The sequence below is a fragment of the Battus philenor genome, unplaced genomic scaffold (genome assembly GCF_028537555.1).
Source record: "Battus philenor isolate CCGP_79_NKW_IND1 unplaced genomic scaffold, ilBatPhil1.0.hap1 SCAF_7, whole genome shotgun sequence".
Lineage (NCBI taxonomy): Eukaryota > Metazoa > Arthropoda > Insecta > Lepidoptera > Papilionidae > Battus > Battus philenor.
Genome location: NW_027181737.1, coordinates 4,112,257 through 4,136,284, shown reverse-complemented (window position 1 = coordinate 4,136,284; position 24,028 = coordinate 4,112,257). Strand labels below are relative to the sequence as shown.

General features: G+C 38.5%; 1 protein-coding gene across 4 annotated transcripts in view; it reads left to right on the top strand.

Moving 5' to 3' along the window:
- LOC137931335 (glycogen debranching enzyme) overlaps positions 1-22,239 on the top strand; it is a 29,950-nt gene extending 7,711 nt beyond the window's left edge. For 2 of the 4 annotated variants that reach the window (XM_068774810.1, XM_068774808.1), the window contains exons 2-23: positions 495-637; positions 1,315-1,409; positions 1,765-1,994; positions 3,986-4,165; positions 4,332-4,469; positions 5,647-5,838; positions 6,802-6,914; positions 7,971-8,093; positions 8,726-8,869; positions 9,651-9,719; positions 10,970-11,170; positions 11,938-12,058; positions 12,604-12,736; positions 13,912-14,080; positions 15,295-15,391; positions 15,924-16,100; positions 16,482-16,547; positions 17,439-17,575; positions 18,352-19,231; positions 20,012-20,146; positions 20,693-20,842; positions 21,156-22,239. In XM_068774810.1, coding sequence (XP_068630911.1) covers positions 501-637; positions 1,315-1,409; positions 1,765-1,994; positions 3,986-4,165; positions 4,332-4,469; positions 5,647-5,838; positions 6,802-6,914; positions 7,971-8,093; positions 8,726-8,869; positions 9,651-9,719; positions 10,970-11,170; positions 11,938-12,058; positions 12,604-12,736; positions 13,912-14,080; positions 15,295-15,391; positions 15,924-16,100; positions 16,482-16,547; positions 17,439-17,575; positions 18,352-19,231; positions 20,012-20,146; positions 20,693-20,842; positions 21,156-22,142 — 4,674 coding nt within the window. In that variant the 5' untranslated portion in view covers positions 495-500 and the 3' untranslated portion in view covers positions 22,143-22,239. Of the gene's footprint in view, positions 1-494; positions 638-1,314; positions 1,410-1,764; positions 1,995-3,729; positions 3,790-3,985; positions 4,166-4,331; positions 4,470-5,646; positions 5,839-6,801; positions 6,915-7,970; positions 8,094-8,725; positions 8,870-9,650; positions 9,720-10,969; positions 11,171-11,937; positions 12,059-12,603; positions 12,737-13,911; positions 14,081-15,294; positions 15,392-15,923; positions 16,101-16,481; positions 16,548-17,438; positions 17,576-18,351; positions 19,232-20,011; positions 20,147-20,692; positions 20,843-21,155 lie in introns of those variants that run through there. The other 2 variants (XM_068774809.1, XM_068774811.1) reach the window with 2 other exon arrangements.
- The last annotated feature ends 1,789 nt before the right edge of the window (positions 22,240-24,028 follow it).

Genomic DNA, 24,028 nt, shown 5'->3' with positions numbered 1-24,028 from the left:
CGACTAATTTGTAAAATGCGATGCTTTAATCCTTTCCCCTAAAAAATTCTAAAATAAAAAGTCAATGAATTAGCACGTGGTAACAAATATTGTTAAGCGAATTAGTAAGTTAAAATGGCAGCAGGTGAGCCACTCGGATCGCAGAAAAGATGGCCGCTGGAGCATTGAAATTTCGGACACCACTGACCGGCAAGCGCAGCGTAAGACGCCATCTTATAAAGTGGGCAGATGAATTCGTTAAAGTCGTAGGAGGATGCTGGATGCAAGCCGCTTGTCCTTGTCGGGGGGTGGAATGGACGTCTTATGGCTGAGATAGTGATAAAGGAGTTAGGGCTGTGTATAGGAATCAGCGCAGTCAGCGGATCCACAGTAACTTCACTTGGGTGAATTTATTTCGTTCGATTCGGATTGTGTTTGAAATCATTAAAGGATGCCTAAGTCCAGCTATAAAAGTCGTACAGATGAAATGATGATTTGAACTAATATTTTTGTAGAGACAAATGGCGGTAGAGAAGCGCGCAAATGAAGCGCGGGAATCCCGGGAGAGCCGAGAATCGCGGGACAGCACGGAAGCTGTGCCTGATGTACGCGTGCTCACCCTCAACCATGGCGAGCATCAGGACGCAACGCTTTACAGGTATAATAGTATAGTACAAGCCAAATTTCAGGTACTCATTATTTGCTTCGCACAGAGGTACAGTCAGAGAGACAATTTATATACAAATTGGGTTCTAATCTTATAATAAATTAGTGAGAAACTAAAATCAAAACTCCCTTATAATGGCATTATTCAACTTATAGATACGAGAATTCCAAACGCCACCCGATTTTAACAGAACGCACAACAAACTCGGACGGGTTTTTTTCTGAGCATTTTTAGTCTTGAAAACTAAAAATATTCGTATGTTTTCTTTTTAAATAAGTGTTTTTTTTTTTCAATCTTTATGCATATAAACCATGAAATTTGCTAATTAAGCACGAATGACGGCCACTTAAATTTTCGATGTAACGAAATTCTATTTTGAATATCGAAATTTCAAATCGATATCAACATTAAAACATTTACACTATCTGGCTTTTTGTGTTCGTGATGATTAAAAGTAGTGTTAGTAGTAGCTTCTTTCGAAATGATGAAGATGATCACTATTTTCGTCTCATCAGTTTCTAGCGTTAAAAAATAATGTGTAATATAATTTATATTTTATTGTTAAGGAAACAAATAGTATAATACACAATTTTTTCATAATGTAATACCAAAAATGTTTCTGTTACATAAATAAAATTTTAATAATAATAAATTTTTGCGTATTTTAGATTCGAGAAAGGCTGTCATTTACACTTTTCACCAGGGCCAAGTCTGCTCGGACGGAAGGTTTTCTTGTACACAAACTACGTCGTCACCGACAGTCGTAAGTATCCAGTTCAATTCATACGCGTTCTTGCTTATGAAGTATTATTGACTTGATTCAAATTAATATTATAATTTAAAAAGTAAAAGTGAGACGAAAGAATGTTTGCATTTTTTTTAGAAAAAGTTAATTGTCTGTTTTTCACAAATTATTGGTGCCTTAAATATAAAACTTTTTTTTTACAAAATAAATAATATTCGTGGTTCCAGTACGACTGCACAAAATGGAACATTAGCTTAATTCAAATCATTTGTGTCTAACTTATTTGATTTTCTTTTAAAGTTCAAAAGAACAAAAACTTTATACTTAACTTCATTTCGAGACACCGTAAATGAGATGTGTCTGTTACGATCAGAAGATGAGAAAAGCGACCAGGCGGAGTTCGTTCGCAACCAGTACTACGAGCTGGAGTGGAGAAGTGGTGGCGATGGAGAGGATGAGGGTCCAGGGAGTGAGGGACAAGTGCACGGGAGCGGCCTCTTGCTGACCGACACGGACGCCTACTGTTCACTGCGACTGTTCCGCGCTGGATGCTTTCACTACTACTTCGTTTACGACAGCGGCGAATCGCGCTTAGGTCCGCAGGTACGTGCAGCCGTATTTTTAGAATATTCTAACGAATAGAATTAAAATATGATAATGTAAAGTTCGAACTAAATTAACATTGTTTATTTTAATTTAAAAAGAGTTACTGTCGAGTTTCTAGCCGACTCTTCTCAGCATACCAAGCCGGTGGTAACTTACTACTAATCATCATCACATTAGGTGATGGACATTCGTTGCAAGGTATGGGCCTTCCCCACACATTACCACGATTATGTGTCTTGTGCTGTCCGTATCCAGCGACTTTTTTTCACTTAGAAACTTGGCTACCCGCGCTGTCAGTGTTAAAATAATTGACAATATTTTGAATTTGAATAGAGAACAGAGTATGTAGTGTATGAAAAAAGATAAAGATAATATAAGTGGATGGATATCCTAACTTCTTAAAAAATGGTTCTTATTCTTAAATGAATAGGATTGTTAATAATTAATATTTAGATTTTATTTATTTATCATGTATTAAAAAATACAGGATATTTATATATATATTATATATATTATTTAATACTAATATGTAGCTGGCGGTTGTACTAGTTATAAACTGTCTTATTAGCGTCTTTTGCCTTAAAAAGCGACATAATTATGTATCTAATAGATTTAGGCGTTACCTTGCGGAAGTCTATCCTAACTAAGAAAGGGCCTAATATATAGCTACTTCCGCTACGTCTTGTGTTCGTTATGTTATGTTATTCCGCTAGCGGAAGTAGCTATTTATTAGTCCCTTTCCCAGTTACATAATTATATGATACATTGAAATGTACTACATAAACAAGAAAAAGTTTAAGTTCAAAAGTACAAAAAAGTTTGTTCTGTGATCACAATTTTTCTACTTTTGGAACTTTTTGTTTACATTTCAATAATGCAGAGTTCGCTAATACACGAGATGGAAAGACATATGAATTCGCGGTGGGAACCCGTTGGAGAAGAGTAAAGCAAGAGACAGATGTCAGTGGAAGGAGTTAAAGTAGACCTGTGCCGTGAGGCATACTGAAATAAGAGATATATTATAATTGTAACATCTATGTTACAACAAAGAAAGGAAACTGTAATTATCTTAATTCAGAATAAATGGCTTTATTATAACCTGTTCTATGAGGAATTTTCCATTCAACATAGAAAATTTTAATTATAACTAATTTTAATATTAATGTGGTTAATACTAATTACTTTCTTAATTAAATTCTTTGTTAACAATATATAATACAATACAATAGCAAGAAATTTTACAACCACTTATCTTCTAAAATCTTGCTTGGTTTCGGTTGAAGTTGATGCCGTTAGCCCGGGGGCTTTTACAGCTTCATTGGAATTTAGTTCACGGAGCGGAAGGGTCCGTAAACTTAAAAATAAAGGTTGGTCAGAAGCATTCCAGTTGTAAAATCTAGTTCACGGACCCTTCCGCTCCGTGAACTTAGTACCGATGAAGCTGTAAAAGCCTTAGAGCTAACAGCATTAACATCTTCAGAAACAATTGATCCAGTTGTACGAAGTCGTTCGCACGAAGAAAACTGGTCTACCTGCGTAAAGCTGTGTAGTGTTGATCTTGTGTATATGTGGGTTGGAACGGCAGTATGGACCACAGGCGAGCCAAGGAGGGATCCGGATCCCACCATGGTTCGCCCACGCGTTTCGCGATTAGCGAACGCGCGGCCGGCCCCTAAAAACGGAGGTTGTAGTGTGATATGTAGCGTTTTGTTCTGTTATGAACAAGATGTCCTGTGCGGAGTGTCGCAGGTGCAGCGGTTGCTGGTGTTGTGTGGTTAGCGCTTGCTGTGCTGTGAGTGTCTGCAATAGTTCTAAACTCTGTGTAGCTGTCCTAGTCGTTTATTTAGCGAATATGTTAGTCGTATCGTCCACATGGACGACGATAAAATTGTTTTTTGTTATTGATTATTTCGAGAATCAATTCAGATTTTAAATTCACATGTTATCTATACTCCATTTAACTATTGTATGTATGTGGCATGATTTAGGGCTCCGGCTGGTTCCACGTAGCGCCGACCCTTCGTGTCGGTAACAGAGTGCTGGCGCCAGATGCCCTCATGTGCCAGACGGTGCTCGCCAAGTGCTTGGGGCCTTTGCCCCGCTGGGAGCGTGCACTGCGCCCTGCGCGAGAATCAGGCTACAATCTATTACACTTCACACCCGTTCAGGTTTATTATCACATTCGTTACTATTTTTACAGTATTCATTATACATTAACAAGCAGAACGCATACATTCATTGAGCACTGAACATTTGGCCGCACATTCTAAATTCAAATCGTTTTTTTTTTAATATTTTGAAGTGGAAAATATGTTAACTCCTGTTTTATTTTAGGAACTGGGTGCTTCAAACTCGAGTTACAGCATCGCGAACCAATTACGCCTGAACCCACGTTTCAGCGGAGACGGCGCTCGGGAAGCCACCTTCGCTGACGTTGAGAACCTCGTCGCCAAGTTACGCAATGACTGGAACGTACGGAAACTTATTCTTTTTCTATACTCAATTTTAAGAGTCGACTATACTAATTTACTAAGATACAGAGTTATTAGATTAAGGTCACTATATTCTCAATGTATTAGGGGGACCAGAAAGTAATGTCGTATCTGTCGACAGAAAAACTGATGGATTTTTACCTCTCCGGCATTGAAGATTTGTATACTAGATGGCAAAAGGTTGTTAATAACGAAGGTGAATGTATTGTTGATTAGAAATAAAAACCTGTTAAAAATGTAGTCGCGTGAATTTAACTTAAGAAAGCGACATTACTTTCCGGTACCCCTAATACTTGCCTTCTTAATAGTATAACACTTTATAGTAGCGCGCGTCTCACCCTTTGAACGATACTCCCAGGGGCATTAACTCCCCCTTTTACATGAAACGTCCCAACTACTACTTTTTCTAAGATTACCCTCATTGTAACGATTGTTCACAATATTGACAAATGCTTTCTGTAAAAGTCGGAGGTACCCACGCCATATGTACCAGTTTCTGAACAATAACGCGTATGCTGCTGTAGCAGTGAAGAAGAGCCGAACAATACTTTCACATCATAAATGAAAGGGACGGCCTATAGTGATATGCCACACGGGGTGTTTAAATATAAAATCTAATTTGAAGAAAAATTATTTTATAAAGAAGTATGCAGCGTCCGTAGCGGCATTGAGATTTTGATTGATATTCTATCTCGGGCTTTTATTACAGCTAAAGTTCTTTAAATAAACCACTTTAATTATCTCACACTCAAGGTAAAAAAGTTTATTATAAATCTTACTTTAAAACAACTTATAATAAAGTCATAAATAACGTTAATTAAAATTACTAGGAACTATAATACAAAACACCCTTCCAAGTTTCCCGGGTTTTGCCAAACTATATATACATATATAATACGTAACAATCTATCCCAGTTCTCGTAAACGCGAGTATTCGAAGGCATTTTTAGGTCGTGAAATCAAAAATTCAAGGAATTATTATTATATTATTAAATAACAAGATGGTTGCGCAAGCCACGGTAATTTTATTTACAAAATATTAAATAAATCTGTACATGGATAATATGATATATGGTAAGAAGTTATTCTTGGTATCATCTAAACATAATTGCTTTTTTCGCTTTGATGACCTTCCAACCAGTAGTTATTATGAACAGATGCTATCGATCTGCGACGTGGTGTTGAACCATACGGCGAACGAGACCACGTGGCTGGCAGAGCATCCGGAGGCGACGTACAACTGCCTCAACTGTCCGCACCTACGCCCCGCAGCCATGCTGGACGCGGTACTGGCGCGGCTCGCCGACGACCTGGCACCGCGCCGGCTCACGCAGCTCGACCACCTGGAGGTACATGTTTGTATATACGTCTTAGCTGACTGGAAGCAGATTCTCTTAAGACGTCCAGGTGTATTTATGTTGTCCACCGCAACGTCTATCTCTATTTACTTTTGAAACATGTGTTATTGCGTATTAGTTTATTATATTTCCATGTTAGATAAAAACTTCATTACAATTAATTTTGTTAAATCTATATGTTTTTATGGCTCTGTTTTTGGGGCTTCTCATACTCATACATGTGTGAGCAAATATCTTTTTTAGAATAGTAATTAATTCTTAATAATAGTTTTGGACAGCACCGAGAGATGGCGCGAGCAGCTTCATGAAACTATATAAAGATCATTGCTCGGTTGGCTTGACCTGGCTGGTTTGACCGACGAAGTTCCAACAATCCCGTAAGGCTAACAGCGTCAATTTAAAACAATAACAACTAACGAAACGACGTATGTAACAATAATGTTTAGAAATATTTTTCAATTAATCTTTTAATTAATTTTTCAATCTTCTGGTGCTTTAGTTATTTATTTATTTAGAAAAGCACACCAGATGCAGATGCAATATAATGGTGCAATTAAGCGTTATAGCAATTAAATATTCTGACGCACCTGACTGTCCCTGTTCCCAATATTTATTATATTCAACAGTATATATAAATAACAAAAGTAGGTTAAGATCTAATAATTATTTACATGCCTATATACATAAACACCGTATATTACAAAGAAACATAAATAAAATTATTATTCAAAGTAATCTAATTATGTCAAAGCCTCTTTTCGAAACTTGAATAGATCTACCAAAGATTTTCATACGTGGAACTATGCCTCTAGTACCAGAAACAATTTAATATATTTTACAAAGATTATTCAAGCCTGATTGGAATCCAATCCACGATATACGTTCATAAATCACCACAAAATTCACCATTATGTATTGTATAGTGTACAAGAATCATATTATCCTTGTTGTCAGGCCGTCATCCAGGTGTTAGAGACGCAACGGCTACCCGAAGCGCGGCTGCACGAGCTGTTCACTTGTAACGTGGACGAGCTCGTCCAGCAGTTCTGCTGTATGGCGAGAAACAAGTGAGTATACTATGATATAAATGTATACATATATATAACCTAGGTATAAAAGCAGTTCGAAGATGCCCGGGGAGTTTGAGCTACCTCTCGGGATATATAGACCTGGATTCGAACGGTACCGGAACCGAAAAAAAAAAACTAGAAATAATGTAACAAATTTAAAATCTTGCTGTGAAAAAAATGTGATAACGATTATAAATAAAAGAAATAAACAGGTGATAATAAAATTGTAAAATCCTGTCTAAAACCAGACAGGAGTGTACAAGAAAATGGCACCGGTGCGTTCTATCTCTCTCTCCCTCTCTCTAGCAGAACATTTGGTTTGGAGGAAACAAAGTACTTACGACACACACTAAAGCGATTTTGAGATTCGCTAAATTGTTTCTCCAGAAGACATGATTTCATGTATTTCGAATTTATTCCCAAAAGTAAATAATTTAATCTTGAAATGTAGCGTCGTCTTAAATGTAATATAAATATTTTGGGGTGGCCAAACTGCGGCTCGCAAGCCACGTGCAGCCTTTTGAACGATTATTTTGGCTCCAATTGATTTTCGAATTTGAATTTATATAATCTATGTCAGCTCCTTTGAAATCGAAACAAATTGGTATAAATGATAATAATTTTATTACACCATGAAATTAGAGAAATTCACACATTAACCGGCATCTTAAGTATTATTAGGAGTACTGTTATATACGTGTGCCATTATATCTATCTTCATTAGAAATATTTTATAGTTTTGTTTAAATGATTTCAATAAATATGATTTTTGTAAAACATTCTTTTCGTGTTTTAATTGCGAATCAAATTGCGGCACGGAAAAAATTTCAAATTTACAAAAATGACTTGTACTATCAAAGAGTTTGGCCACCCCTGCTCTATTGCATACATATTGTCTGATATGGATCACTATAGTTTGTCCTAGTGATTAGTCACACTCTATTTTCATCCTGTTAAATCAAAAACGAACGATAAAACGGTGCTATTACTACCCTGGCTAATTTTTCTTATATTCCACATAAATGTTAATTATTATTTTGTGTTTGGTTGCAGGGTGCCGGCAGTTCGTACGGACGAAGCCAGTGGCGAGTTGCAACTACAAACTGACCCGCAGTACCGTCGCTTGCACGCCACTGTAGATATGGACCTTGCTTTACGACTCTACAACGTATACAGGTGAACAACCCATAATTATTGCTTGTAATTCATAAGCATAATTACCTAAAATGATCATGTAATTGATCGTTCGGGTCAAAAGGTTCTGGAGTAATGATCACAAGCAGGTAGACGCGTGAGTATACGACCACTAGGTAGACTGACAACATAGCTCAAGACATGGTGGTCATAATTGATGGAGACTTATGCAATGGCTGTCTAAAATTATTTTATAAATTAAAATAAATTAAAATTATTTTTATTCGAGTAGCCATTTAAACGCCCATTTAAATCTTCAGTTAATTTAACAATTTAATAATTCAATTAAAAGTTAATCAAATAATCAAGTTTTATTAATCTGTGTGATTAATCAACTACAATTGTTTTTCTTGGAAGGGACGTCGGATTTTTAAATAGTATTGCAGACAGTTTATTCGTCAAAAGAAAATCTAAGAAGTAGATGTAATAAGGCGTCTGTTGATTTTATAACTAAATTTTAATTAAGCATAAAAAATTAAAAATTACTAAACCAAGTGAGTTTGTTGTTCCCGGTAGGTGGCGCTTTACGAACTAACGTAAATTTATTTTTCTCTTATAAATGATTGTAGTGATCTAATATAATAAAACCGTTGTCTTTGATTTGTGTGTTTTAGGGCGGACTGCTATGACGAGGAGGCGCGGCTGAAGCGCTGCTGCGAAGAGTTCGCGCGACGTCTGGAACAGCTCAACGCGGGCGCAGCTGATGAGCTGCGAGCGCACCTTCGCGCTGCACTGGACAACTGCCTCGCAGCCATGAGGTATAATACCAATTCATACTCTACTGTCTAATTACACCGTTCAAATGTATGTAGGTATTCAAACAATTTAATTTACACTGACAAAATTTTGAGAAAATGGAGTTTTTTAAATATTAGCTCGATATGCATATAGAATTACATAAATAAAGCACACTGGGCGGTCTTAGCAAATATTTAAAATATGATGTAGACATTTTAAAAATAAATAGTGTTTATTTAGAAATATAAATTTTGCTTAATTTCATAGTAAAGAAAAGTAACAAGCTGGTTTTAGGAAAAATTACTTATATCTTATTAAACTGCCATCTCTTACCAAAATCGGTAACCATTAAGGCAATTTTAATTTTTGACACATCGGTTTTAAAAAGCGAACGGTGATGTTCTTTTTAAACCACTGACGTAAATTTTTCAGTCAGGATATTCCTGTACGATAAGTTTCAGTAGCTCTTACTTTGAATTTATCATCATATCGTCCACACATTGTATCTTCTTTATTTTATATAACACTTCTGAGTTTTATTTCTTATTTTAGCTCTCCGAAATATTCTTATTATTCTCTTGTATACCCACATTTCGAAGGCTTCAACTATGTAACTTTTATTGTATTTCATAATATATTATAATCCATATAAACATTGATTGTTATATTATTCCTATTTTCAATTTATTTACAGCACACATTAAAAATTATCCTTGATCATTTTATTCATAAACACTAAAAATAGATAATAATTCGTTACATTAAGCTTTTACATTGACATTGTTTTTATTGATTCCATAGATACTACCGGATACAGTCCGACGGGCCAAAGATAGAAGAAGTCAGTGAAAAACATCCGCTAGTACCGAGGTATTATTATTATTTATTATGCAATATATATGAATATTACAATCATCCTGTATCTAGTAATCACTATGAAACACTATTGGAATGCGACAGATGAATAACTTCTTTATATAATATCTAATTTTTAATATGTAGTAATCCGATTGAAATATTTTGATAATTTTTTTTAACTATTTTCTTATTACGTTATTTTTTATTTATGAAACCATTTATTTTTGGATAGTGTGTACTAATACGTTAACTGACAGTAAATGAGCTAGACTTTCACCCGAATAAAGTGTATATATACACTTATAACCAACCATCCTGTATATATTAGGTACAGCGCCGGATATAAAGACAGGAATACGGGGCGACTGCCCGGGGTCTAAATTTTTAAGGACGTCGATATAAAAATACATTTTAATATTAATTTTTAATAAAAATTATTACAAAAAATCGTTTATACGACTGGAATAGTGTAGCTCACTTTACAACAAATACCTTCATTATGCAATGCCATATGTTCTAGTATCACTTTTAACTAAATAACATTATATTATTTTTTAAATAAAAAAATTACACAGTTCTTTATTGTTGTCAATTTGATTATTTTGACATTCTTTACAATATTTTTTGTATGAAAGAGCGCTAAATTTTGTTATGCTCGGAGCGCTCAAAATAATACTACAAGCCTTGATCAGTTACTATAATACACTTATATTTTTTTGCACGTTAGATACATTTTTTAGAAAATCATGTATGATTATATAGTGAATATGAGAATATGTAGAACGCTATAAAAATGTATAAGGTAAAAAAACTAAATATTTTGATAAAAAATCGTACAAAGGAATTAAATCGATGTTGCACTAGGATTTCTTAAAAAATAATCCTTTTTGTTATAATTTAAAAAAAATAATTAAAAATACTAATGCAATAACGATTTTCGTAATTTTTAAATGTTTTTTATAAATTATTATTTTTTGTCACTTGTTTTAATCAGAAAATTCTATGAATTAATGCAAAACATTAAAATATGAATTAAAATTAATATTAAAATCTACATTTCACAGTTATTTCGGCATAGATATTATCGTCAGGAGATAGTTTAGATATGTCTAGCACAACTGTTGGGTCTGAATAATTTCCTTTGTTATATATACATTAGTTGGCTTTTGCTACACAAAACTTAATATTACGTAGAATAAAAAAATATTAGTGATTCGTGCTAGAACAAAAAGTACAAGTATAAGAATTCCTTTGCGTGGCAGATACTTTACGTACCCGTGCCCGGTGGGTTCGCTATCGGAGATGGAAGCGGTGATCTACTCGGAGGCGGGGCGTTTTGTGATGGCCCACAACGGCTGGGTGATGGACGCCGATCCGCTGCAAGACTTCGCCGCCCGTGCCGCTGCCGGCCGCGTCTACCTGCGCCGCGAGCTCATCGCCTGGGGCGACAGCGTCAAGCTTAGGTTAGCTTCATCCCTAATATTATTATATATTAAATAATTTTTCAATTGCTAATACAACGAAGATCAACTACCTTTCTTTTGACGTATTTATCTTTAGTATGTCGTATAAAATACAAATAAAACTTCATAACATTGTGTACTTAATATTCTTTTTTACAGAAAGAATACATATTGTTTATTCGAATAATTTCGGCCTTAAAATGTCAACTGCTGGTCATAAATCTCCCCCAATTTCAACAAGTCATCTGTCTACCTTAGGGCGGATGTCCTACGCTGCATTCGCTGGTCAATGGTATCTTCTCCAGAAACTTAAGGTTCCAGTGGCTCTCTGTACTGAGCGCTACGTGAACTTTCCACTGCCAGTCCAACCGTTTATCGACCTTCTCATTTCGTAGAGAAATCCCGAGCATAGCCCTCTCCATGGCCAGGGCTCAGAGTGAGAGACCACATTTAAGTCATCACTGGCAATACACGTTGGTAGAACTAGAAATGTAAAACGTAGACAAATGAAGACTTTCTTCGTAAGGCACAGAGGAATATTTGACGAGAACATGTTTTGTAGTTTCCAGAACGCTATCCAGCCGACATAGATTCGACTATTGACTACTATTTCGATGTTAAATTTACCTAGTGTGACTGTCTGCCTAATGTACACATACGAGTAAAGACAAGAATTGAGGCTGAACTGATGACTCAAATGACATTTAATTTGTTAATAGGTTATTTAAAGCTATGCCAGTTACTGACTAAATTGTGGTTTGGCGCAGGTACGGCGACAAGCCGGAGGACAGTCCGTTCCTGTGGGCGCACATGCGCGAGTACGTCGAGCTGACGGCCGAGGTGTTCGACGGGCTGCGACTCGACAACTGCCACTCTACACCCCTCCACGTGAGAAAACTATCTCTACATTATAAATAACAAACGGCCAGTGATTATCCCCAGCGAAAATAATTTTAGTATCAATATTAATATGTTTTTATGTTAGTTTGCCCTGCATTCAATAATTCTGAACATGGCTTCAATCTTCTTTTGTTTTACATGGGGAAATGAGTTTGCGTTGACCTCCCTTGGGGGATAAGAACATATTATGTTACACTTGCATAGACTAAAAACTGCTCTTCTTTGCAATATGAACGCTTGCTTGCTTCTGGAAAGTTTGCTATGTCATTCAAAATCAACGACTGCAGGTCGTTACTCATCAAAGAGGTTTAAGATCCAGTGGTCAGATAAAACCTCGTCCTACTTTGGAATTATCTGAATAATTGTGCTTACCATTCTGTAGGCGAAGGGAAAAATTCGTTTTCATATAGTTACAAAATCAGGTTATGTAAAATATGTGTTAACAAACTAATTATGCAAATTTAATGTCAGTGTCTATTGGAAAATTTAAGTAACTTACATTAAACTTTATTAATATAAATTAATTCTTTCAGGTGGCCGAATACATGCTAGACTGTGCGCGTAATGTGAAACCGGATTTATATGTGGTGGCCGAATTGTTTACCAACTCCGATCACGTGGACAACATCTTCGTGAACCGGCTCGGCATCACGTCTCTCATTCGCGGTGAGCTTTGCAATCTAAAATATATTTGTAATTTAAAATATAACACATCGACAGGTACATTTCTAAAATAAGCATTGCTTGCTTCATGTAACTGAATAAAACTAAAATTGAAATTAGCTTATTAGGACCTTTGAAACATTGTTGAATGGTATAAATTTTAGGATCACAGGCTTTTTTTCTTCTTTTACTATTCTACCATTTTTCCTAATCAGAAGATAAGGTCTAATATAGATTATATCTAGTACGGAATACGCAAATTATTACGAGTTTTTTATAATGTTATCTGCCTACATTGATAGATTAAATCAAGCCGACATTTTAGTTCTTGACTATCGAAAGCAAATAAGTTTTTGTGGACCTCGCTTACTGCTTGTACAAATAATTGGCAATCGTTAAGTATTCCGTGGACCTCTAGGGTCTGCTTAACACTTAATTAGCCCAGGAGCTAGACAGATCATTCTGATAAGGTCGTCGGAAAACACGCGCTGCTTTCATTAGATCCTAATTAGAGTTATTGGAAAATTATTGGCAGGCCATCGCCAGTGGTCGTCTTACAGCATAAATGATGACGATGATGACGAAGCTTAGTAGCTCCGTTATAAGATGATTGGTTCAATGGTGGTGTCATGGAGACCGGAAAGTAATGTCGTTTCTGTTGTGAGTGAAGTAATGTATATTTTACAGAAAAACCATTTGTATACTAAGTTAGTGTTACACCGATTAGTGCCAAACACAGAGTCTAAAGACTGCATGTGTGGAAAACATTACACCTGAAGATGCCCCGTGGAGGGGTGAAACACGTGTTGAGTGATTTACCGGTGGTAGTTGTGTAATTCGCATTATTTGTCGCATGCAAATTTATCAGCGGGCTGGCGGGCGGTGCACTTTATTGCACGACTACGACTGCATTTGCGGAAGTAGCTACATATTGGTCCTTTTCTTACTATGTATACTAGGTGACAAAAGTTTGTTTATAACGAAGGTACAATAAGGAAGGAAGGAACAATATATTCATATTGTTGATTAGAAATAAAAACATTTTTAAAATGTAGTCGTGTCAATTAACTTAAGAAAGCGACATTACTTTCTGGTCCTCCTAATATGATGGGTATTAAGTAATATTTGAAATAGCTTCAAGCGTTTTATAATTTTTAAATTGGTATGTTTGTATATAGAGGCGTTAAGTGCGTGGGATGCGCACGAGCAAGGCCGACTTCTGCATCGGTTTGGAGCCCGTGCGGTTGGCTCGTTCGCCCGCGCGCCACGCCGCATCGCTACACCCCGCGTCGCACACGCCATGCTGCTCGACCTCACGCACGACAATCCATCGCCAGTTGACAAACGGTATATATACACCCAAGCACACATGTTCACAAACAACTACATACTTACATGCACACACGCGCACTGTTACGCCTAGCCTATGTCTTCTAGCCTCCCGCTACGGCAACTACTCCACCCACTCAGTCTCCTTCCATTCTCCGCACCAAACGGTCACACTGTTATTTTCCAATTCTTTCATTCAAAATCTTTTCCTACGAATCATAGCCTATAATTTTATCGTTTAAGTTACTAAATCTTATTTAAAAAGGTTTCTTAACGAAAACTCATAAAAGCACGTACACATACGTCCGAATAAATATCAATACACTTACTTAGGAGACAGTGCTGTTAAACAATGCATTTTATCAGATATTTAGAAGTAGGAGGACCTTAGGAATAGAGGGTTCCCTACCTTAGTTAAAATAGAAGATTGCTGTGTGAAGTCATGCCGCAAGACTGTTCCATACGGAACTCCATCACGGTATGCTTGTATTTGTAGAGTTACAGGGCTATTTATAGCTTGGAATATTATCATTGAAAGTTCCCATAGCCGCACGGCGCATAAGTTAATAGTCCTGTGGACCTTCCATCCGCTATGTCAATAAGATCATAGTTGTGTCGTTCGCAACTCGCGATTAAATATGGAGTTCAAGTGGCAGCTACTGATGAATATCAACCTAATACGGCCAACACTATGCGTATACTACTACGTTTCACTGCATGGTTTGAGGAATCTTTGTGTGAGGGGCCGGGGTATCGTATTCCTTGACAATCTGTGCAAACTGGGTAAATATGAAGCAAAATGAAACAATCTGATAACTGTACTTGATACAAGACTGACGATTAAGATAAGGAAATGTCACACCAAAATAGTGTAAATTATTTAGGTTTATAATTACCTATATGTTTTTTCACGCAGTTTACGTAGGCGGTTTTACCTAATGGGTGTAAATTTCTCAAAATCCATTCTTGGTAACTTTTAATAAAATAAAAAAATGCCCCACTCATAAGGTCTCGTCATCTCCGAAGGTTGGAAGGAAGGAACTTTGTAAAATCTGTTCTTAGCTGACCTCTACTTTGCTAAAGAAACACTTCTACCAAAATTTAAAGTCTATAAGTCTTATTGCTTTCGAGATATCATGATGATTTAATACTTTGGTAGAAATCTCTATTTATGTACGTATGTAAAGAATTACACTTCAAAAATTTTTTATTCAAATTTATATTTTTTTTAGGAGTGTATTCGACATGTTGCCTTCAGCGGCGCTGGTATCTATGGCGTGCTGTGCTACGGGCAGTACCCGAGGCTACGATGAGTTGGTGCCACATCACGTGAGTTACATGATATTCTGGTTCGAGGTTATGTTTAAAAAACAAACTATGAACAAAAAAAATTCTACCTAGGAAACCACTAAAACTAAGAAAAATTAAGCGGGAATTTTTTTAACGTTGGAAAGAGTTACTTACTCCTATTTATATTTCCAAAACATTCATAAAGTTCTTAATAAATGGAGACCAATATTTTAATTTATAGAATAGTTAACTTTATTTTATAGAATATATTGATGTGGGTGGTTAGTTATAGATGTAAAAGCTTTAAAAGGCGTGAATTTATAGCTCATTTGATGTTTACACACTTATCAGAAATCAAAAAATTAAATGTTTTTTACTATCTGCATATGATGCAGATTTTGTACTAATAATTGATAAATAGTGTAACTTATTTTGAACACTATATTCAAAATAATTTAAATAGGTGCAATAACTTCAAAGCTTTTTGTTGATAAATGAGATATACATTCATCTCTTTAAAGCTTCTGTTTATAAGCAATCACCAAGTGTATACATATGTTAACTGAACCAGATTCACGTGGTGGATGAGTCGCGCTTGTACTGCGAGTGGGGTGAGAGTGGTGATGGTGGCGAGGGAGGGGAGGATGTGAGGGGCGCGGGGCGGGTCGACTCGCGCTGCGGCATGCTGGCAGCACGGCGCGCTCTCAACGCGCTGCACAACCAGCTCGCCTCTGAGGGCTATGATGAGGTACCTTTGGCTGCTCTATTTAAATTTAAGGTTTACACACTACATAAAGTATTTTTATTACCCCTCTTTTGCTGTCTTCTATGTTACGGGTAAAAAAAGGTAAAAAAAGTAAAGGTAAAAAAAAGTAAAGGTAAAAAATCTAGAAGGAGAAGGAATTGAATTCAGTGTTTTATTAAATGTTGTTAAAATCGGCAATTGTTAAACCAGACAAGGAAAACAAATATATGAAGCTGTAATCCGCACTACAACAGATAATAGATACATAAAACATAACCATAAAATATAGATAAGTGTATTTTTTTTTAAATGTTTACATGAATATATTGTAGCCATATTTATTTGACATGTTATTGCTGTTATAAAATTAAATTCTATTCTTAGGTATACGTTGATCAGATGGATGCAGACGTGATTGCCGTAACCAGACACGAGCCACGCTCTAGAAAGGTGGGATATTGTGAATTCATTACCTATTGTTACGGTTTCATATATATATATATATTCAAATTCTGTACTGCATGTTAGGTTATAGGTATAAAAGCTTTAAAAGTAGCATAGTGAAGGTCATTTGCTTTCAATTAATATATAGAACATCTATATAAATAAAATTGAAAGTTTTATAAATTACTTTAAGTTATCATAGAAAAAAAAACTATTTAAAAATTCACATAATAACATATTAGTCCCACGACCGTAGGAATACCGCCTACGGCCGGGAATTTCAAATTAATTATTGTTTAATATGAGAAGTTATTGTGTGTGTCACATTCCAATAGAATAAATAATATAATACATAATGATTGGAAATATGTATAAAAGCTTTAAATATTTTTATTAATAAATTAGCTATATATTCAGCCCTTTTTTTAATGTGACGCCCGTTTTTGGGCGCCTCTTGTTCTCCATCTGCTTTGTAGGGGGCAGAGACGTTACATTTTCAAGTTAAATAATTTTTTTTCAGTTTGGTATTTATTAATATTTTTCCTTTCCTTCTTCACATTTTGTTTTATTCATCGCATTCTGATCTTTCATACATCACTTTTTTCCCTCATCTATATTAATGGTATCATTTGGTTTTTATTATAGCATCTTTTTATTTCGTTTTAACCATTTTAATTTATAATTTTTGTGCTTTTACCTTAATTTATTTGTTTGATTGCATCGATTATTATTTTGATCTTTCATCTTGCTTTATGTTCTTGTAGTCAAGCTTTACCCGTACCTTTACTTTTATTTCTATCGATGCTATATTCACTCTTTTAAGGCCTTTACACCTACAACCAGTTAATCTATATAATATTTTGTACAACAGTTGAGACATTTTCAATTTCTTTTCAGTCGGTAATCTTAGTGGCGTTCACGGCGTTCAATTCACCCGATCCGTCTTTCGGCGGTCGTTATGTGAAACCTCTGCGATTTGAAGGCCAGTTGGACGAGATCATACTAGAAGCGAACATCCGACACGTTGATCACAGGTTAATATTAACTTTTATGTTTATTTTAGTTTTCGTGTAGTTTCTCATGCTTGAATTTAATAATAGAAACACCAAGATGACAACGTAAATGACTTGTATAACTAGGTAATGGTTTTACAAATAACACAAGACTTACTGTGACGCGTGGCAGTTTAAAATAAAATAATGGGGCCGAGTCGGAGTGGTATAGTATGGACCGCTTGCCAGCAAGACATACACACACATACACACGACATATTCGAGCGACAGTTAAAATGCAATAGGGCGATATCTTTTAACATTTTCTACTAGTAAACTATTAGGGAGGTGCAGAGATAAATTAATAGTAAGTGAAATAAGTATACTTCATAAAAGATACACATATGTAAATGGAAAGAGAAAACAATATGTAGGATAGAGACAAAACCGATTATATATTTATTAACAAACATTACTATAGACAATATAACATTTTAATATATAGAGCATGTCTAAATATCTATATAAACATATAGAATTTATATAAATATAATTAATAGTAAAAGGCATATGTCAAGTAATATCTTTAGAACTGTTACTTTGAATTTTTACTACCTTATTTAAAATCAACTTAACTTGATGCGTCATAACTCATTGTATTGTCACCAACTTAGATTAACTTAGCTGGACTGATCTAGAGACACTAGGATCCCATTCGGCGGAATAGAATGAACAAGAATTCTTGGTCACATATCTAAATAGACTAGATAATTTTATGTCTATGTGTAATTTTTCTTTAAATGGTAACACTGTTACAGGTCGACCGGGCGTCCGTTTCAACCTCCCGGTACCTTCACGAAACACCCCCAGTATATAAATGGATTGACAGAGTATGAAGTGTGCTTGGAGCAGAAGGTGTCGTTATCGCAGTCTGAGGTCTTCGCGTGTGAGAAGCGTGAGGGGTCTTACACTGTGTTGGAGTTTCGTGCGTTGTGTCCCGGCACAGTAGTAGCATTAAGAGTGTCTCCGCGAGCGCCGCATGCAGCTGCGCTTGCAGCACTTCGTCGCCCCGTGGATATAACTCCATCACTTAATGACCTGGACCTCGCAGATTTTAATACTCTGTTATACTGCTGTGATGCGGAGGAGAGAGACCGCGGCGGCGGAGGTGTGTACGACGTGCCCGGACATGGATCTCTCGTCTACGCAGGATTGCAGGGAATTATATCACTACTGGATATCGTGAGTCCAAATGATGACCTGGGACATCCGTTATGTGATAATCTTCGCGCTGGCGATTGGCTTATTGAATACCAATGGAAGCGTATAGAATCGGATACGCGGTTGGCGAGCATGTCGTCGGTTTATCGGGAGGCGTTGAGACCACTGACGGAGTTGCCTCGGTTTTTAGTGCCGGCGTATTTTGAACGCGTTGTACGAGGGTTGTACACTTCGGTTGTACGTGCGGCGTTGTTGAAGATGAGCGCGTGGGCTCGCAGTGGGCGCGTGTCGCGTGAGCTGTGTCTGAGCGGCGTGCAGCTGTGTGGTGCGGTGCGCTCGGCGCCGCTGCCGTGCGTACGTGACCGCGGGTCCTTATCAGCTGGCCTCCCCCACTTCGCCGTTGGCTACATGCGCTGCTGGGGACGTGATACCTTCATAGCACTCCGCGGACTATTCCTACTTACTGGTCGTTATCAGGTAAAAAAATATTCCATATTTGTTATAGTGATCTTTTAATTTAAGGCCTTAAAGTACACAAATGTAGTACTAGAAAGTGTCATGAAATACTTTAACAAAGTTCATCATCATCATTTTTTATCATAGCACGTCCATTACTCGACAAGAAATTTTCCTCACCGATTTACAATAAAACTAGTATCAAAATACACTTAAAAAGTCCAAAATATAATAAAATCAAATAAAGCGCAGGCATGTTTTGCTGTAACCACTGTACTTATTGTACACTGTACTATATATGTGAGAATGATCACAAAAAACACATCCGTCTGATTTTGTTGTGAGCTTTAAAGGCGGTGTAGAAACTTTTGTTGCTTTGATATTATTAATTAGTAGTTGAATTCATTATAGTCGCCATAAAATCGTATTCTCGTCGTTTCAGCCCCAATCCACCCACTACAAGACCTCTCCCAAAGATATCTATAGGGGGAGGATAAACATAATAGCCCCGCTTGACAGATGGGTTGGCGATCGTAGTATTATGGTACGCAGAGGTCTCTGTTCCTCATTCTCTGGAAACTTGTTTATGAGCAAACTTGTAGCAATCCTACGTAATTAATATACAAAGTGAGAATTCCCTAAGATTGTATCCCAGGAATCAAACCTGCGATGGCAAGTCTCAGTCTTGTATCGTGTTCTACTTCACTATAAACTATCCAAAGAGAAAAACAATATGACATAATAATATCAAACAATCTATTCATTTTTAATTTGTGTGGAAATAATTCTTTTTATTCCCAGGACGCGCGTGCCCATATCCTTGCGTTCGGCGCGTGCTTGCGCCACGGACTCATACCCAACCTATTGGACGGCGGGCGAAACGCGCGGTACAACTGTCGCGATGCGGTCTGGTGGTGGCTTCAGAGTATTAAACAGGTGACAGCTGCGCGAACTTCTAATCTTCTACAAAATTAATTTAGAACTTTCTCCCCTGACAAAATACAACCCGACTCCCGTAGTATATTTACTGTCATGTCGACTTATAAAAAATGACCGAAGAATCCAATGCAATCGCTCTTGGCAAAGGACCGTTCTAAGCTTGCGGCATCTGAATGTAACCTTCAAGTAGTTGTGAAGGAATGGATAAAAAAAAACTTTATCGGAATTTCTGAGAAGTTATTAGTAGTTGGAGATTTACTTTTATCCTTAGATATTGCAATGTGTATTGTTTTGTAAAAATTGCCTATTAAAATTACTACAGCAAGTGCGTAAATGCAGAGATTATAAACTGTGACAGAGGGCTTAGTGGAATAATTAAAAATTTCCTAATGGAGTTACCGGACCTTCAAATAGCACAGAGGGCGTCCACCGAGAGGGTATTAGTGGGTTTAAATCAGGGGCAGGGTATCTTAAATATCAAAGTTTCCCCCCAAAAACAAATAAAAGGTGATGTGCCCAATCTCGTGTATGATTTTATTTCAGTACTGCAACGAGGCACCGCAGGGTGCAACGCTATTGACAGAGCCTGTGGCGCGGCTGTACCCGCGCGACGACTGCGAGCCTGCGCCCCCGGGCACAGCCGACCAGCCCCTGCATGACGTCATGCAGGAGGCGCTCGACGTTCACTTCCAGGTCTTTATATTATCACCATGACTGCATGCGAAACTACAAATAAAATAAATAAATAATTGTTACATGCTAGAAAAGGTTCGCTTGATGGCAGTTCGCAAGTCTGAAGGCCGCTCTCCTTGAAAACTTAGTGAAAAACTGGTATACTCGTTAAATTCCATGATAAATTGCTTGGTACAAAGAAATGTGATTTTTAAGCAAATCCACTAGTTCATTTTTCAACTTGTTATAAAAAAAAACTATTGTAAAGTAGCAGTAGTTTTCGGACACTCAACTTAAAGCACTTTCATGTATGTAATTAATGAATTAATTTCAGGGGCTTGTATTCCGCGAGCGCAACGCTGGCCGTTCTATCGACGCGCACATGTCGGACAAAGGCTTCAACGTGCAGATCGGCATCGACCCCGAGACTGGCTTTCCATTCGGGGGCAACGACGCCAACTGCGGCACCTGGATGGACAAAATGGGGTCTTCAGAAGTCGCGGGCACCAGGGGCAAGCCGGCAACTCCTCGAGACGGCAGTGCGGTCGAGCTAGTCGCACTAGCGTATAGCGTTGCGTCCTGGCTTGCTGCACAGCACCGCGCTGCAAGGTTCCCATACCCAGGTGTCGCACGCCGACATCGAGACGGCTCTCTCACCGCCTGGACGTACGCACAGTGGGCCGACCGCATCCGACACAACTTCGAACGATACTTCTGGGTACCAGCCGCGCCCAGCGCCGCCGACTTGCGCCCGGACCTGGTGCACCGCCGTGCCATATACAAGGACACGCACGGTGCCACTCGACCCTGGGCCGATTACCAGTTACGATGCAATTTCCCAGTCGCCATGGCGATTGCACCAGAAATATTCGACCCGAAACACGCGTGGCTCGCGCTCGACAACGTAGAACGCCTTCTGCTGGGTCCGCTTGGAGTGAAGACCTTGGACCCGGCTGACTGGGCATACCGCGGGGACTACGACAACTCCAACAACAGCGACGATCCGAACGTCGCACACGGATTCAACTACCATCAGGGACCGGAGTGGGTGTGGCCGCTCGGATTCTACCTCCGGGCGCGCCTCGCTTTTGCGCAGGAGAATGGGAAGTACGCTAAAACGGTGGCGGCTACTTATGCCGCGCTTGCGCCGTTGGTTGCTGAGTTGCGAGCGTCGGCGTGGCGCGGACTGCCTGAACTGACGAACGCGGGCGGTGCGTACTGCGCGGACTCGTGTCGCTCGCAAGCGTGGAGTGCGGCTACTGTGTTGGAGGCGCTGCGTGAGGCGGAGATGTCGAGGAGTGCACGCACGCTTACAGACTGACGTGGAAGTGCGCGGGTGCGTCGTCTACGCCACGCTGTGCGCGCCGCCTCCCCGCGCCGCGTCTACGCTGTGCCATACGACCAGCCGCCCGCGCGCCCCTCGGCTCTACGCCGCCTGCTACGCCGTGACCACCCACGACGCCTCTCACGCACGCTCTACAACCTCATCAACCGCTCAGGCACCCTCGCCACCGTCGTCTACAGCGACCGATACTTCCGCTACGGCTTACCGTTACACGGCCGCATTCTCGACCCGATAGCTCACATCCGCACTCTACGTCCTCACCACTACATACCACTCTTGCCTACAAGTCTCCGCATTGCTCCAGGCGCCGGGCTGCTGCACGACGCGAGTGCTCGCATTATAACCCCCAGCCCACGGTACGCTCCACTAAAGCGCTGCCGTCGCGACATCCCTCGTGTATTTATAATCTCCATAACACCCCGCTTTGGCGAGACGACACTAAGTGAGTATCGTAGTCGACAGCTTTCCCCGCAGTATCGTCAAACAACGTCCGGTGTCGTGGGATCATTTGCCGGCGGCGCGACACTTCAGTTACGACGCGATTCAAACTCTCGAGCGCGGGCTCCGTCACCAGTGAGATCCACTTCGGAGGCGCCGCGGCCCGAATTCGCGCTGCCCGACGAGGAAGTTGCTCTACGTCGAATCAGCGCAGCAGAATCAATCGACGAGCGTACGTACGGCGCTCTGGCAAAGGACACGGCACCATTAGGCGCGAACGTGGCACGGGAAGGAGGCGATAAAACAGGCGGTAAAGCTCTGCGCCGCAAGGTGCTCAACACGGAGCGCTACGCACCGCGGTATAACAACGGTGCCTCGACCCGCCGCAAGCGAGCTGCGCGGGACAAGCACTCCGCGAGACAGCGCGCCGCCATTCGCGTCCTACTCACCGTTAGCGGCGCCTTCTACGCACTAGCACTCCTAGCCTTCTATTTCCTCAGCCTTGCCTAACTGATCGCGTGCCATATTCCTCATGTCAGCCAATAGAAGCGTCTCTATCTTGCAGATGTCTTTTCTATAGATCGCCGCGATGTCTGGTCTTGCGCTACCAGACCAGCGATTTCAATTTTCAAGTTTATTTTTACATACGGTATATCACAACTAATTACAATTTACAAGCATAAAGTAATTACAAATGAATACACATAAAACCAAAATTAACTCATTCCTATTACGTTATACGTTTTTTTTTGCTATAAAAATTTCCTTCCATGCTAGTCCACGAATAACAATTTCACTTTAAAATTAATATTTACCCGCGATTTTATTACGTCGTCGGTCCACCTAGTGGGGGGGGGGCCTGCTCACGCGTCTTTCGGCTCATGGTCGCGATATGCCCCGCCCACGTGCCATATTATATTAAGAATATTTAATAACAGAATACTCTCTACGCTAGCGTACTGATAGCGAGTTATAGTGATAGATGTTTGTGCCACGTGAACATTAAGATGTTCAACTATATAGGAAAAAAAGTGTTTTAAATCCATGTTTATAATTTTTGTTATTTTTATTAAAAAATATTTTAGTGTTTTTAAAATTCTAATTAAACTGAAAAATGATCCCTCCAATACTATTTCAATGAAGTATATATTTTATTATAAAACTCTAGAATCAATTTTAAGAATACTTATTATATTAGATACATTATTTAACTTATTTGCGCAAATTCTTTCAAGATTAATAATTGTACAATTCATAGGCAAATTGACGCATATAAGAACCGATACAGTTTTAGGTTATAATATTTATATTTTTCTATAAAACTGTAATATTACACTGTATTTTATAAAATATTAAATTTACAATATCATATATTGTTTTAATGCAATAATAAACATTTAACTGTGTGATACTTTGTTAATGCA